Raw genomic sequence first — 17008 nt, forward strand, 5'->3', positions numbered from 1 at the left:
CTTTATCATTTGAATTGTAAAAATCCTCTGTAAATATTGAATGTATTTTTAACGTCATTCAGATTTGTGAAAATACTCTATTGCAATAAATTTATGGGACTCGAAGCTGGTTTTGCAACTCACCCATGGAGCGGGATTTGTGTCTTGCAGTAGTCTGATTTGATAGATTTTTCAAAACAATCAATAAATGATACGGCTTTTTAATTTGTCCAGATTGGATCAATTAATTCATATAGCAATAGGTTTGTATATGCATCGCATTAAATCTGTTACCAATAACTATGTATGTTAAATATAAGGGAACACTATACAATATCGAGAATACGCTGCCTTATTTCATATATCGCGTTAGTTATTTATTGAGCTTCAGAACAAAATAATTTTTAAATCTGTATTTTTCTTCAAAGACTTAATTTTATACGCATTTGTAAATAATAAAATGTAAATATATTTATAATTGTATTCTGAAAATGCTTATCTGTCATATTTCTGTGAAATACATACTTCAGTTGAACAATGCGTTCAAATTTATGATTGAAATTCCAATTTACCTCCATGATGTATTTTTATTGTAATTAGTATTATACTTTTGTAGGGTATATGTATTTTAAGATGATACGGGAGTGAGAAGAGTCGCAAAAGTGCTTTGGTTTAATAACTCTATAATTTTAGATTTTAACTACCGTATGTTGTTAATAAATGTGATAAAAAAAACTGTTTTATTTTACTATGCGTTACTTTTGTTGCATTCATTTGGATTTGTCAGCCTCGTGGTGTAGCAGTCAGCGCATTTATCTACCATACATAAGGTTGCGGGTTTGATTTGCAGCAAGATGGACATGAAATATTTTCAACAATGTTTCGAGTCTGGCTAGATTTCCTCCCTAGGGAGTTATTCAGATCTAAATTTGTTGCAACAGGAAAAACATTTTTGAGAAGGGAATATGGAAGTCTAGGCATTTACAGGGCTTATGACCTGCCTTTGGCTGGTTTAAGTGGCAACTTTACACACTGTGTAACATTCCCAACAAAACAAATGTTTCCCTCTCTGTTAGAACAAATTTACATGAAATATTTTATTTATTTATTAGTTTGACAGCTGGTTGAATTGTCTATATTGTAGCGAAGTCTTATTGTCCTTCAAAATAATGATATTTATGGTGAGTTTAAATTTTTTTTCGCTAAAATTAAGCTACATAATTTGGTTTAATAAACATAATTGTAATGGTCGCGTTATCACAATTTTGCTGATTCGTCACCGGCGCCTACCGCAGTCGGGCTCCGGAGTAAACGGGGGGCCACCTTCCGGGGAAGGTAGGGGCACGACTGCACTGACCACAAGTAGACCTTTATAGCCCTGAAAAGGACTTTCCGCTCGATCCAAGCGGTGTAGACAGGCCAAGTGGTGTAGACAGGCTAAGCTAGTCAGCGGGCAGAGCGGAGAACATACCAGGTGGAGAGATGAAATAAAACACGATGTTTACCGTTTAGAGACCAGAGCTCAACTGATTTAATTTAATTTAATTATTATTAAATCACACTATTTATACGCTGCGCCAAGTAGGTCCTTCATTCCTAAAGAGGACTGCTAAAAATGTTTATTTGTAGTGTATGTGTTGCGCGCATCGTGGCTAATAGACCAAATGGCCCACTCCGGGCTACTCAGCCCACACCGCCAAGCCCGATACGCGGCCCTTTATAATATGTGACTTAATCAGTTGAGTTTTGGTCTCTAAACAGTAAACATCTCGTTTTATTTCGCAACACAACACAACAAACAACATTTTAACGCATACAATCCTTCTCTATATCTCTCCCGCTTAGGCCGGACCTGAAAGCGAACATGTCTTTATTGAGAGTCTAGCGCTTAGCTTACAGATACCGGGGTCCCCTAGCTAGGAGATATAAACACATGTTTAATTAATTTTGAAGATTTATTTTTATAAGTTTGAGAGCCTGTGTTCATTAAAAATTCATGTAAAACAATTTCTGAAGCATATATTTTTTTTTTAAATACAAAAAAGTTAGTAATAATGCTGTAGAGACGCCATTTTGCTCTATTGCATAGAACAGAAGTGTTTCAAATTTTTGGTTTAACAGACATGTAATGGCCAATTTCATCGCTGCGCTTGCGATTCTTGACCTGAGCACCTACAGCCCATTGTTAAATTCCTGATTGATAATCCTAGAATGATTTTTGTCATATGAGTGGCAGAATAAGAAATATTTTATTATATCATCCACAGAGATAATTCGGGTCAAAAAGCTTAATTATACGCAATTAATAAAATGTTGAAAAAATGGTCTAAGACAAAAAAAATTTCAACTATAATTTATAAATAACAAATAGATCCATTCAATATTTATTTAATACACTTTTATAAAATTACAAAAAACTTTAACATTTCACAAAACCGTATTTTCTTCTATAAATTTCCTAGCTAATATTGAATTATTGTATTCTTGGATTACTTTACCATTTTTTTATTTTTTCACCCTTTTGTATCTTATATAATTTATCACAAATTATCCTAAAATTTACACCCTTTAATATCTATTACAGACATTTAATTATTCTTATAAATCGTCGCAATGGAGAAACAAGGTTCCATGTAGATTCATGATTCTTTTGAGACATGAAAGTTTGAAATTAAGACATTATTTTATCTAACATTTTTTATTAATATTGTCTTAATAAACCTAATAATAAATAAGGATTGATTTCGTTTTTCTTTGAAATTTTGCTGCAGATAGAACCGATATTTAAATTTAAATCTATAAAAGTTAAAAGTAAAAAAAACATACATATTTTGTTTGGTGGTACCTTGTTTCCCCAATGCGACAAAATATGTCAACAGCCAAAACGAAATGAATTCCCTTAATTACTAATAAAATGTACAGAATACTTATCGAAAATGTACAGAATCGAGTTGTTATATTTGATAATTAATAATATGTTGAAAATCAAAAAGTTATAAAAAAATATAATTCTGAATTAACAAGTAAAGCTGTATGCACAATACTTTAATAAAATCACCATTCAATTAATCCTGGCATATATTTGTCTATGAGGCTTTCATAGTACGGCCAGAGAGCTTCAATATCTGGAATGTCCTCACTTTTCGTGTACAGATCGTACTTGCTGAAAAATAAATAAATAAGCAATCATTGCAATCAAACAATAAGACCCCAATCATTTTAAATGCAATGTGATCAATGAAAACTAAACTTTCATCAGACCACATACAGCTAATGTTTCCCGAGAGCCTCAACCGTGGATCGTCTAGTTTACAAGCTGTTTGATGTCTAAGATTGCTGAGAGTTCATAAAAAAAAAATTTGGCAAATAAAAGCTATTCAAATTTCATTTTAAAATACAAATCAATTGTTCTAAATTACTAAATTAACAAAACTAATAGTGAATATATAGAATTAAGAATAGTCCAGAAACCGCATACGAGCATCGTATTTAAATTGTCATATTTTTAATGTTGGTAACTACATGTAAATTTAAAATTGGAATCCAAGACTTTGATATAACATGTCTCAAAAATGATAACTTTTCAGAATTTGCAAATCATTTAATATCCCAAAACGATAATTTTAATCAAGAAATGGGCGTACAAATTTTACATAAGTGGTCTCATTTAGACAATCTTGAAAGATTAGAAATAGTAAAGCTATTAACCTAAAACTTCCCGCAATAAATAATCAATTAAATCTAACTTCGAGTCCTCTCCTAAAAATATTCACACTATGATTCATGTTATCTTTCTTTTGTTTATTGTTCTGTTCTTGTCTTAGAAGATTTTATGATATAAATAGTAATGCGAGTGATTCTAAGTTAGTATAAGTCCTGATAGTGAAATCAGCTATGCAAATTTATAAACAAATTAGTGTAGAGTTAATAGTTTATTTATCAGTTGAATCCAAATTACTTCATTGTAAATAATGTTGATGGATGCAGAAAACGAGGAAGATGGACATGTCAAGAGTAGGAATAATCGGCGAGCGTGCATGAGAATGTAGAGGAAGCGAGGTATGTATGCAAAGACAGAGTGATACGGCGTTCTATTCTCTTTGCCTACCACTACAGGGAAACGGCATGAGGTTTGTTGTTGTTGTTGAAAATGCAAAATATTTACTTACTTAAATTCCAATACCCATTTAAGTGTGGCTTTGTCCTTCTCATTAGCCAAATGTCTGTAATCACCGCCTGCATGCCACGGGTAAAATGAATGGTATCTGTAAAATCATAATTAATTTTATGTAAAATATTATTTACCATTACTTAATGTAAATAATATTAATTATGTATTACATTCAGTAGTTATTAAGCAATTTCTTTACAAAGGCTTATAAACATTTAAAAAATATGTTTTCACTATCCAATCCCTTAAAATTTATGTAGTCGTGCTTTATTTTAGTCTACTTTTTTTAAAGGTAATCCAATTTAGTTTACGAAAAAAACAATTTTTATGAGATTCTACTAAGACGTATTTTTTTTTATTTACAGTTTTCTTAAAAATTAAATTGTAAGTTAAATTTTCGGCAGCCTCCATGGTGTAGTGGCTAAGACGCTTGACTTGCTCCGGGTTCAATTCCCGGTGAGGACACAAAAATTTAAAATGTGATTTTTCTCAAGCCTAGATGTTTTGTGCTGTAATTGAGCCTTCTGGCCTGTTGTGATGTAAAAAAAAAATAGAGGTTATTTATAGAAAACTAAAAAAAACCGTCTCTGTTTTTGTCGGCCTCATGGTGCAATGGTCGTTGCGTTTGCTTACCATTTGAGAGGTCTCGGGTTCAATTCCTGACAGGGTTGATATGAAATACTTATTTAAAAGGGTGTTTTCACACCAGAATATTTCATAGTCCCTGGACTGGTACCTGAAGGGTAAGACTGATCATTTTATCTTCATGTAACAAAAATGATCAAGATACGCTGCGATTGGAGTACCAATGCAGTGCCCTATGCACCATTAGGTGCGGAAAGACATCGATTGATTGATTATAAAAAACATATATTAATGTTTTATCTGATTTTTTATTAAATTTAAATTTACTACTTTTTTATTGTACTCGTATTTCATAGATTCTATAAAAATCATATTTTTAAGATTTCAATAAAAAAACCGATGTACAGGAAGACTTGTGAACAATATATATTTACCTGATCATGTAGAAGGCAGCTTCAGGGAGTTTAGCATTATTGTGTTTAAGGACTCTGTAGAGATATTCATCATGTCCCCATGAGAGCATTATTTTATCCAGACCACAGTGGGGTTTGTAAATGCCATATTTTGTGCTAGAAAAAAAAACCATTTAAATACCCACCTACAATTTAATTGATGCCCTTTGACGATGAGTGAGAGAACACTAAAATCAAATCATTGTTACGATTTTGGTAAAAATAAGTGGCTTTTGGTAGATTTCATATGTGGATTTTGAGGATGTAATGTAATTTAAAAGTTCAATTAAAAACACTTATGAAAGAAAAAAGATGAAGATTGAAAATTACAAAAACAATCTAAATTATTAAAACTTGCCAAAAATTAAAGATTTATTAATTACTATTACATTTAATAATAATGCATACATTTAGAGACACAGCTGTTTAAATGAAATCTTGCATGTTTTTTTTAATGGGTTCAAACCAATTATATTGTATGGCATAACACAATTGCTAAAATGCCTAACTTTTGATAAGCAAAATGTATTATTATAATTGAAATAAAAATAACACATGTCAATTTTGATACTAATCTTCCTAATCCAAAAATACAAGCCGATAAGTCTGTAATATTTTCAACATAAAATAATTAAGACTGATAGTAAAAATGACTGGCAAATAAATGATAAATAATTCTTAATTATTTCTTATCTATTCAATAAATTATTAATTTTAAATAATGATGTCAAAAGTAATTTGAATAAGTGCTAATGCACCTGAGAACACCTCAAATGATTTATTAATAATGATTATATTGTCAGCGGAAATTCGAAATTCTGTAAGAGTAAGTGTAATATTTTTATGGGAGAAAAAAGAAAATAAAATAAATCATATTTCTTGTTTTAGTTAAAATATAAGTACAATATTTTCTCAACAAAATGAATACATATTATTTATAAAAAAATTCATCTCTCGAACTATTAACATTATGTTTAGGGAACAAATTCGAAATGCTATGAGCAGCATTTTGAATTCTCGCTGACTTAAAATTCTATTTGAAAATAAATAATCTCAACAAAGGCCAATAAATGTATTTTAAAGGGGGAATGTGGAAGTCTATTTATGAATAAAAACAAAGGATAAAAATTTAAAAATGTATTTTATGGCGATTCATAGCATCTCAATAAGAGTTTTAGCTCTTTTCACTCTCTCCCTCCACATATCCAACAACCGTTTTGATGGCTGAAGGTCTTCCTATCTGTTTTGTTCATATTTAATATCGGGTTGTGGTCCCGCGGCTAGTGTTGTGGACCCACGAATCAGAGGTCTGAGGTTCGAACCCCTCTCAACTTGAGTTATTTACAACTTGGCCCTAAAATGGAAATATTTCGGTAAATTGTAGGAACCCAAATATTTTAAAAAAATAAAAAAAGTTTTTTTCTTCTTAAAAAATCAAGTTAATTTTACTTCTTAAAATTGGTGTATTTTTCTCACCATATCCTCTTTTTCCCACCTGCTGACAAAGCCTCTAAAATAGAAGCTTAGCGAGTTATTCCTTTTAAAATAATAATATATGTATAAAACTTTCACAAGCCAGTGCAGTGCAATTATATCAGCATAAATACAATTATATCTGCATATCAGCCGCTCTCTTCTGTTCCCTAATTCGCCCGCACCTAGAGTATTTCTCCGTTATCTGATCTCCATATTACATCAAAAATATTGAATCAGTTCAACATCGATTTTTAAGAAAGATAGGCTGGAGGTTGGGCTTATCCAGAGACCTATATATGTATAATGACTTAGAAACTACCTTGAAAATATCTTCTCTTCAAAACCGTCGAAATAAATCTGACCTTCTAGTCCTATTTAAAATTCTCAACTCACTCTTTGATGCGCCTGAACTACTGAGCTCAATAAAATTAAATATCCCAACTTAGAAACCTCAGGCAAAACTTACTCTTTCATACCGATAAACATAAAACTAACTATGGTTTTCATTCCCTTATTCCCAGAATTCTTAGGTCTGCCAACAAACATACCAGTCTTAATTTCTTTCATAACAAGTTGTCTTCTTTCATTAGATCACTGAATCAAATTCAATTATAAACACCTCTCTCCCACTTCCACTCCCACCAAGTCTACTATTGTGTCTTTCTACTTTTTTTATAATGATTTTCTATGTATACATATGTCCTTAAAAATAACCATTGGGCATATATATAAATAAATAAATAAATTTTGCATAGCTTAACATCAACATAATGATTCATTGAGTACTTGATTTGTGTATGTGTATGTACATATTACGTGTGTAAATTACGAGTACTTGATTTGTGTATGTGTATGTACATATTACATGTAAGTGTGTATTAAGATTTTATAAATATAAAATCATGATTTATTACTTTGATCATTGTACTTAATTGAATTACTTTTTTATCATGGATGAGCTGAACCCGGCAATGCTTTGCTATTGCTAGATTTTAGTACATACTCGTGTATATATAATAAATGAACACAATCGAAAGTTTGATAACAATTATTGTGTTTAGTTTAAATTAGATATGTACATGTATGTTATTATTTTTGTGTTTCGGATTACATAAATTGTGAGGATATACGGTGACAGGGAAATTTGATAAATAGGTATTTGAACATTGTTTTTCTGTCACTCTACTGAAGATGCCTCCCCGATGCTTTGCAAAAAAGACAAATGTGTTTCGGACCTTTTATGCCTAACTAAAATAGATGGTTCGTTGTCCTATTTTCCGCACCTCAAAACTGAACCAAGTTTGTTATTTTTTTAAAACAGAGAACCGGAATGAAATTTTCTGTATCAGTCTGTTTTTTGTTTTTCAAAAATAGTAATCATATTTGTATACCGTTCGCCCGAAGACCGCAGATAAAACTGGATGTTTTTATAGGTTTTAGTTCCCATATAAAACTATTCATCAATAAAGCAAAACTATGGAGACACACTGATGGTAAATATTTTGGCGGCATTTTATTTGGCGGCCTCCGTGGTGTAGTGGTCAAGACGCTTGACTCACACACGGAAGGTTCCGGGTTCGATTCCCGGTGAGAACACAAAAAATTAAAATGTGATTTTTCTCAAGCCTGGGTGCTCTGTGATGTAATTCACCACTGTAATTAGGCCTCCTGGCCTGTTGTGGTGCAAAAAAAAAATGTTAAAAAAAAAAAAAAAAAATGTAGAATTTATAATATACGTTTGTATGAAGAAAAGTCAGATCGCGTGTCCTCTTAAGATAAAACATTATTAAGTATACTCACAGAGTTTGCTTCATAATGCTTTTACGTAACCAAAGAAACAGGTTCGGTTTTTCAAAATAAAACCATTGACCTATTAGTACACATAGATGCGCCCTGAGCCCTCTAAAATTATGACACTTAACTTATGCCTAAACGCTCAGTCATGGCTGATGCGTAATTAGTCGTAATAAAAAGTTAATGCTGTTAGTAATAAAAAGCGAATGTTGTTTTTAAACATTCAAAAACAAACTTTTTTAAAAAACAACATCCTCCCATTTTTTTTGTATATGTATTCTCGTCTAATGCAGCCCTGGTGAACGATGAATAAAACATTTAAGCTCTTAACCTTTTTTTCTAAACAGATTCAAGATTTTAAAAGCTATAAATATGGCTATGGCAAAGCTCATCATTTTGCTGAAAGCCGCATGTAAATAAAAATGTAAAAAAAGTTATTTAGCCTATCGAGGACACATATGAACATTGCCTTTTAAAAATATTAGATTAAACTGTATCTATAAATCAGGGCGTAAAAACATTACGCTTTGTTATTTTATCATTTTTGGCTCTTACTTGTATCTGTCGTCATTCCCATCTGGATTATCCGTGAAGCTCGTATCTCGGTAGACAATGGATGGCCCCCACTCGCATCCCACTACAAATGTGTCTCCCACGACACACCACTGGGGCTCATTGTAAAATGCCATAACCTGGAATATGGAAAACACAATATTGATATTTGGCTTATTCTGAAAATTTTAGTAAATTTACCAAATTTACCTGGTTCATATTTTTTCTCATCTTTAATAATTAGAATTGCTATCTTAATTATTAGAAAAATGAGAAATACATGAACCAGGTATATTAGATAAATTTATTCGAATTTTGAGAATGACCGATTTATTTGATATGCAAAGAATTTGAGTATGTGATGCAATATTTATTTTAAGTTGCATTGCCCCTTTCTCAATTTACTGAAAATGCAACTGGAGGCGCGATGCCAGAGTCTGGATGAGGATTTACACAATATTCATATATATAAGTCATAAGGACTTGTCAGAAGAGGATATGTTATACATAAAGGTTTAGATATAGTTAAGGCAATAAAATGTATCAATGATAGCAGGACTCCGAATGCCGATTGGAAGGTCTGTTGATGAACGACAACAGTCCGCCTACTCCTGGCGAGTTTTCTGTGGTTTCAATATACAATTTTCTCATACAACCTTTTTATGAAAAAACATGACTTTTTGTGAAAACAAAGGCGTGGCCTGTTTGTGGGTATACAAGATATGTTTATGAATTTTTGCTCCTATAATAAATAGACAGTTTTAATATTGTTGTGTAACATAAAGAGAAAAGAAAATATTCTGTAAAAGATTCTAAGGTATTTTATTATTTTTTATGGTAATTAAAAAAGGAAATAAAAAATATAAAAAAACATAAAAATATTCCTTATTATTAAAGGGCATCAAAATATATCATAGAAAAAAAGAGTTCATATCTTTGGTTTGAATCCAGGATAGTGCGTGTTTTTTAAAAGAAGGAAAATTTTAAAAGTTTGGGATCAATGAAATATTATCAGTAAAAAAGGAATTTAAAAATTTTGGGCCTATAAAATATGCAAATACCCGTTTTTATGTCATTTGGAACTTGAAAGCACTTCAAAATAAATATTTTAGAAAAAATATATATTATTATTATTATATATTTTAGGCAGCCTTTGCTGACGCGCCTATATCAAACGGTTTTTGAACTGGTTGACCAAAACGGAATGGACAATTAGACTTAGCAATTTATTCCAGTCTGAAATTTCCCTGCTGGAAAGGAAGTCTTTCTTAGGATTTAGGTGGGATTGGGGACGATAAAGCTTCCAGTTACGACCCCGTAAATTTGTGTCGGGATTTAATTGATACATCTCATTAATGCAGGGGGGAGTCAAACTAATTATTGAGTATCTTATATGTTTCTATCGAGTCCTATGTTACAAAGTGATCACTGAAATCACGAAATAATATTAAAAAATCTCACGGTCCTAGTGGTGGGCTTGTGATTGATTAATGATTCATGTTTTGTGACGTGATTCACCGATGAAGGATTTCTTGGCCTTTTGAATATAAAATAACTTATTAAAGTTAAGGGTTTGGTGGAAAAAACTAACCTTCCCTAAGTCATGAATAAGTCCTGTGAGATGGAACCAATCGAGGTCGGGATGTTCGGCTCGGATGCGTTCTGCAGTTTGGAAGGCGTGAACAATATTTGGGACATCCGTGTCGGGATCCGATTCGTCTACCAAGTCATTTAATTTGATCAGGGCATCCTTAACTGTAGTTTTAGCATGGTTGAATTTCAGCCACTTGTCCATCTTTTCTAAAATAAACATCACAGCAATTTATAAAAAGCATTAAACTTGTATACGCATGAGATTTTTTTTTTAGTCTCCCAACAGTCTGACGATGTCAGTCACGACGAAACCCGATAACTGGTGAAAAATTATAAATAATGGTGGAAATAAACTTAATATGGTATTTGTATTAATATAATTAAAACGTAGTTCCACCAAGAAATGTCAGTAGAGAAATTCAATCAAAAATCATCTAAGATCTTATGCTTCAGGTTCAGAAACAATGTACGTTTACATCTATGCATACATTAATATGTGTGTATGTATGCGCTTATATTATTATGGATATCAACTACTGTAATTAGAACACGATATAAAAATAATGTTAATGAATGCCTTGACACAGGTTACGCCCAGTGAGGTGTTCATATAGAAAAGAAAAAAGAAAAAGTTTTATGTGAAATAAATAAACAAAATGAAATATTACAGTGTAAAACCCACCTCTAAAACCAATATTTCACATTCACTCGGCCAGGAATCAAACCTAAAACCACGAGCATGGGACATATCCTTACTCAATTTACTTTTTTGAAATTTTTACCCGAGAGTCATCGAATTGAAAACATTTTTATTCCACACAAAACTCTGCTCGGGCAAAGAATGCATGTAAATCTTTAATTGACAAACATAAAAATCAGGTCGTGGTCCTGTGGCTAGTATCTCCGACTCACAGACCAAAGGTCTGAGGTTCGAATCCCACTCTACCCCAACTCGATTCCCATTTTCTAATAGTGAGTTATTTACAACTCGTTGAAAATGGCCCTCAAAAAATTAAATATTTGGGTAAATCATAAGAACTCAAATATTTCTAATCATAATAATAATTTTATGGCTCAATTATATATTGATAAATACCAGGAATCAAATCTGGAACCTACGTAATTGATGCTTGTTAAAAGTTTTTAAAACCCTAATTAGCTTAATTGAATATATCAATTATGTTATCACTATAAACCTGTAAATAAAAATATTTTTAGCTACATAATTTTTACGTGGTCGTAAAAATTAAAATTTCAGTGCATTTATGCGAGTAATTCTTTTTTAAATTCAGTTATTTTTTTTAAACATTTAAAAAAATAAATTAAATCGAGGTCTAAACTTTGTTGTGATTGTCCTCAAGTCAGTAAAATTACATGATGTTTATTTAAAAGTTATTGTGAGAACAATAATTATAAAATAAAAAAAAACTAATGTTATTTCTAATGGAAGATAAATTAAAACTCACCCTTTACAAAACCTACAGTTTGGTGGGTATGCATTAGTTTGTATGTTTTCCGTACTCTTTCTTTTATAGGATCATTTTCATCTATTGAATAGTCACGGAAAGCTTCCAGTGGTTTGTTATTATAAATCATCTCTGGCCGCATCAATAATGAAGGGTCCATCATTCTGATTTCAGACTCCTAAAACACAATATTTAAAAAAATAAGAATTAACAGATGTTATAATGCGGTTTGATATCAGAATCAGAAAAAAATAATATGAAATAGAATAACTCTAAAATGAATGTTTTTAAAACTAACTCTTTGATTTTCTACGTTGTATATTGTCATTGCGACTTGGAAATCGGCTTTACTTTTTTACAAAAATGTTCAGGAGAAACAATTAACATTGCAGACTTGAATAGAAATGTTTGGGTACATAGTTATTTTTTAGTGAATACTTAAATTGTAGTATGTTTATGATAATTGATACATTATCAGTTTAATTGCGGTTAAAATGAATTAGTAGCCATTTTTCGGAATAAATAATATATTAAACAAAATTAATGCACATAGCCGGCTTCCAAGGCGCAACAATATATATTTATTTTTTAATAAATAAATAATAAAAAGTAAATAAATAAATAATTAAAAATAAAATTTAAAAAAGTAACAAACGATGAATCAAGAAATCAGTTAAGTCATTTTGGACATTTAGTGATTTAAGACCCTTTCCCTGCCAATGAAAGTTTCATTAATAAACATTATGAATATTTTCATTTTTTTACTTACCGTTTTTGTTGCCATTTTAAAAAAATCACTAAAATATGATTATTGAACATAAAATATTACAACCACAGTAGTACCTTTTTGAAACAAGAGCTTAATTAAAATGATGTGAATCTAGGAAGCTCGGTATTTAAATATGGACACTAAATACCTATATATCACAACAGTGATGTCACAGTGTACTTTATAATATGCGTATGTCCAAAATGTCATATAATTCAAATGATCAGCTAAGTATTTCGAATGTTATTGAGTTGCGCCAGTAAATTATTTAATCACGTTGTATAGATAATGTTATTGTCATAATGTAATAATATTATGATCAATCGCAGATAACGTTTTATAAACAAATTTCCAGAGTATTAAGTTTCACACCCAATTTTATAAAAAATATCATAGGTAATCTGTGAAAATTTACCTTGTCAGAATTACCAGTTTTGAAATAGTGCAGATAGCTTGAGTAGATAATATATTAGATAGGCGTTTCTCTGTCAATACATTGTAATAAACTGGATGTTTATGAGAGAATTAATATTCAATATTAAGTATCCTCGTGTTCGGGTGGAATGAATAATAGAATCAGAATCCTGGACAAGTGGGTTCGACTCGGTGACTCTACCTCAGTAAAAACTTTGAAAACAAAAATCAATGGGGGATTATTCGCCTCGTGATGTACTGGGTATATTTGCTAACAATGCTTCTTCAAGGCTTCCCCGGGGTCCGATTTCAGTCAAAGTCGCGTGAAATTTTAATTCAAATGGTGAGTTTCCATCGCAAAATATCATAAAACTATGACATATTGCAATGGAAACTGCAAAGGGGTTCCTATTTTGAAATAGAGCAATCTCTTGATCTGTCTTCATTGGAGAAACGTTGGACTGAGATGGACCTTATATGCATTTTCAAAATACTGAATGCTGTAAGATATGTCCCATCTCTGTTGCAATCAATTTCTTTTCATGTTCCCAAACCAGAAGTCAAAATCTGCTATTTATTCAATCTTCTAAGAGCAACTTTTTTTTATGGCTCAATGTCCAGAATGTGTAGATTAGTCAATTCGTCACACAACTTGACATTTTTTGAGACAGATCTTCCCTTTTTTGTAGATCTCTTCCCCACCAAAACAGTGTGGGATGAAGATGGATTGGCACGGTTTAGCTCGAAGTCTTATATGTTTGTGAATAATGCAGCAGCGATATTATCGCTGCTTAAAAACGGCCACAAATCAAAAACCCGGAAATTTAACTTTATTGCAAAAATGAGATTTAAATCGGTCATATTTTTCTCCCAAAATCCCGCAACAGCCCTTTTGATATTTGTGTTCTGGTGACCAACTTCACAGCGAAACCGCCATCTCCACTGCTCTTTGGGTGATAGTTAACACGAAACTCCATAATTAGATAGACAGCTTTTAAAAACGCATCTAATGAAATTAAAAACATTAAAAAAAAGCAAAAGCTCATTCATGTTAAAAACTTTGATTGGGTCTACTGAAAAAAGTAAAATTTCAATTTGTGGCCCTTTTGAATTTAAGCAGCGGTATGTTGTACACCATTATTTTATTGCCCTTGTATGTCTTTGCTACAAACATAGTTTTATGTTCTTTTTGTTCAGTTTCTAGTACATATGTTTCTTTATGTAACTGCAGTAATTGTAATTAAATAAATAGTTTCAGGAAAAGCTCCTAAAGCGCAAGATTAGTTGTCAAGCCTTCATGTATATTACAAATAACCATACAATTAGGTGCGGATAAAGGAATGAAAGTCATCGGCGCCGCATAGGACCACCAAATAAGACACGAAACTAAGCTATCATTTTTGCGAGGACATGCGGTAGGTAAGAATTTCGACAAACAGGTATTCGAACATTGTCTTTCTATTACTCTCTCGCAGATGCCGCAGTGCGAAAATGACAACTGCACGACGGACTGATTTTTCATAAATAAAATCGGCATTTCACTGTCCCGTTTTCTGCACCTCGAAACTGAACCAATTTTTATGTTTTTTTTTTTTAACTTATGAAAAAGAAAAATGATAGAGACACGCCAATGGTAAATATCTAGTGTTTAAAAAATCATTGCTCTAGAGCAATAGTAACAAATAATAACACTAGTACCATAATTATGATTGGGTTATGGTCCCGTGGCTAGTGTTGCGGAGCCAGAGGTCCGAGGTTCAAATCCCACTCTACCAAAACTTGATTTCCATTTTCTAATAGTGAGTTATTTACAACTCGTTGAAAATGGCCACTACAATTGAAATATTAGGGTAAATTATAAGAACGTTAATATTTCTTTTTATTTAAAAAAAATAATAATAATAATAATCCAAAGAGAAAATACGGGACTACATTTCTTCCATAATTTTGCGTGTAAAGTGGCCATTTAAACCAGCCAATGACAGGTCATAAGCCCTGTGGATGCCTAGGCTTCTAAATTCTTCCCTTCTGTAAAATGTTCTTCATGTCTGTTGTAATATATTCCATAATTTTATTACCATAATTCCATTTTGCACAGATGGAGAACTCCTTTAAGAAGATTTTCTCATTCGGCAAATATTTTTTTTCAACAATGTTTTGAGTATGTCCAAATGCTTGCAGACTGGCTGGATGACTTCCCCATGACTTCCATATTTTTTTCTCTAAAATGTTTTCCCTCTCTGCTGCAATAATATTTTTTTTTTCTTTGTATGTGGGCACCACCCAGTCTTATGTCCTCACATGTGATTTGCGGAATGTTAGTGGGCTTGCTGTAGGTTGCCAATTCTTTAAACCGACGGGCTCACGCCGTCCGGGAAGGCCATCGATAACGATCTTTCGATTTTACTTTGCGGATCTAGGATCTCCCGGAGACATCTGGTGATGTCCACATGCTCCACTTAGGAACAGATGTGGAAAAGACGAAGAAGATGCTGTAAATTTCACATTTCAGTCCCAGTTAAGGGACCGTGAAATATTGCAATGGAATAAATACAAATATTGTGTCATATTTCAACCAATTTCAACCAGCGCAGAGACAAAATTATTTAACAATTATCTATTTCAGTCCCAGTTAAGGGACCGTGAAATATTGCAATGGAATAAATACAAATATTGTGTCATATTTCAACCAATTTCAACCAGCGCAGAGACAAAATTATTTAACAATTATCTATTTCAGTCCCAGTTAAGGGACCGTGAAATATTGCAATGGAATAAATACAAATATTGTGTCATATTTCAACCAATTTCAACCAGCGCAGAGACAAAATTATTTAACAATTATGTACTTATAAAAATAAAGTAACACCAGGGAAATGTCGATAGAAAACTCAATCTATTATGAGATCAGTGTATTAGTGTTCAGTATCAAAGTAGTTAATGTAATAATAATTAATGATGTATTTTATTGCATCATAGATAAAATCATTTGCCCCAAGATTGAAAGGTCTTCTTATCTATGAATTTGATAAGAGGGACAAAGCGAAATCAAGGGCCTATTTGTTATTTTTAGTTGGATGTTAATTTAATTAACAATATTTTTAGTATGTACAAACCCTTGTAGACAAATTTTGGATTTTCCCCGGAGGGATAAGTAAAATTTTTAGATATTTTCAACAGATATGAAGCTGTTAAGAGTATGGAAGTCTAGGCCTTCCCTCCAACGATAGGTGTCGGTAGTTTTCACCATACTTATAATTTCTACATCATTCCAAACATTCTAACAATATGCGATTTTCACAAAATAATAAGATTTAGTATTCCAAAGATACGTAAAAAAAACGAAAAGAGATCATTCAAATATGTGGTTCCGGTTAATTTAAATTTTTAGGTAATTTTTTATTATTATTGAATATTCGTGTGGCTTTTTTTCTCCCTATAACTTAGCTAACAGTATTCACTGTTAGAGAGGTAGTAAAATTTTTTCGAAGTGATTTTCAGCTTTTAGATTTTATTGGAGAGTAGTGAAGAGAAAAAACAGAACTGAAAGTTAAATTTAACCTGAAACCTTTATTAATCTGACTATGTTGGTCCATACTTCTTTGATTATTCCAGCTGAAACTTTTGTCGATGTACGTTAGATTCTTACGAATTGGGTATTTCCTGAAAACAATTTAGACTAATTAGTTGTTTTAATTGGCAATATTTTGATTATGTATTTTGTCCAAATTAGAGGTAAAGAAAGATAAGGCGTATA

The 17008-nt window shown here is 31.6% G+C and overlaps 1 protein-coding gene across 1 annotated transcript; it reads right to left on the bottom strand.

Moving 5' to 3' along the window:
* Positions 1-2902: 2902 nt before the first annotated feature.
* On the bottom strand, positions 2903-12940 carry Miox (Myo-inositol oxygenase). The gene is made up of 7 exons (XM_088230462.1): positions 12838-12940; positions 12069-12246; positions 10601-10809; positions 9013-9149; positions 5170-5304; positions 4149-4244; positions 2903-3142 (listed from the first exon to the last, which is right to left on the bottom strand). Exons 1-7 carry the CDS (start codon positions 12850-12852, stop codon positions 3034-3036), a joined length of 879 nt encoding a protein of 292 aa, XP_088086588.1. The 5' UTR covers positions 12853-12940; the 3' UTR covers positions 2903-3033.
* Between the last annotated feature and the right edge of the window lie 4068 nt (positions 12941-17008).

The sequence above is a fragment of the Micrasema longulum genome, unplaced genomic scaffold, assembly GCF_059751315.1.
Source record: "Micrasema longulum isolate JH-2025_06_02 unplaced genomic scaffold, ASM5975131v1 h1tg000769l, whole genome shotgun sequence".
In the NCBI taxonomy this organism is placed as follows: Eukaryota; Metazoa; Arthropoda; class Insecta; order Trichoptera; family Brachycentridae; genus Micrasema; species Micrasema longulum.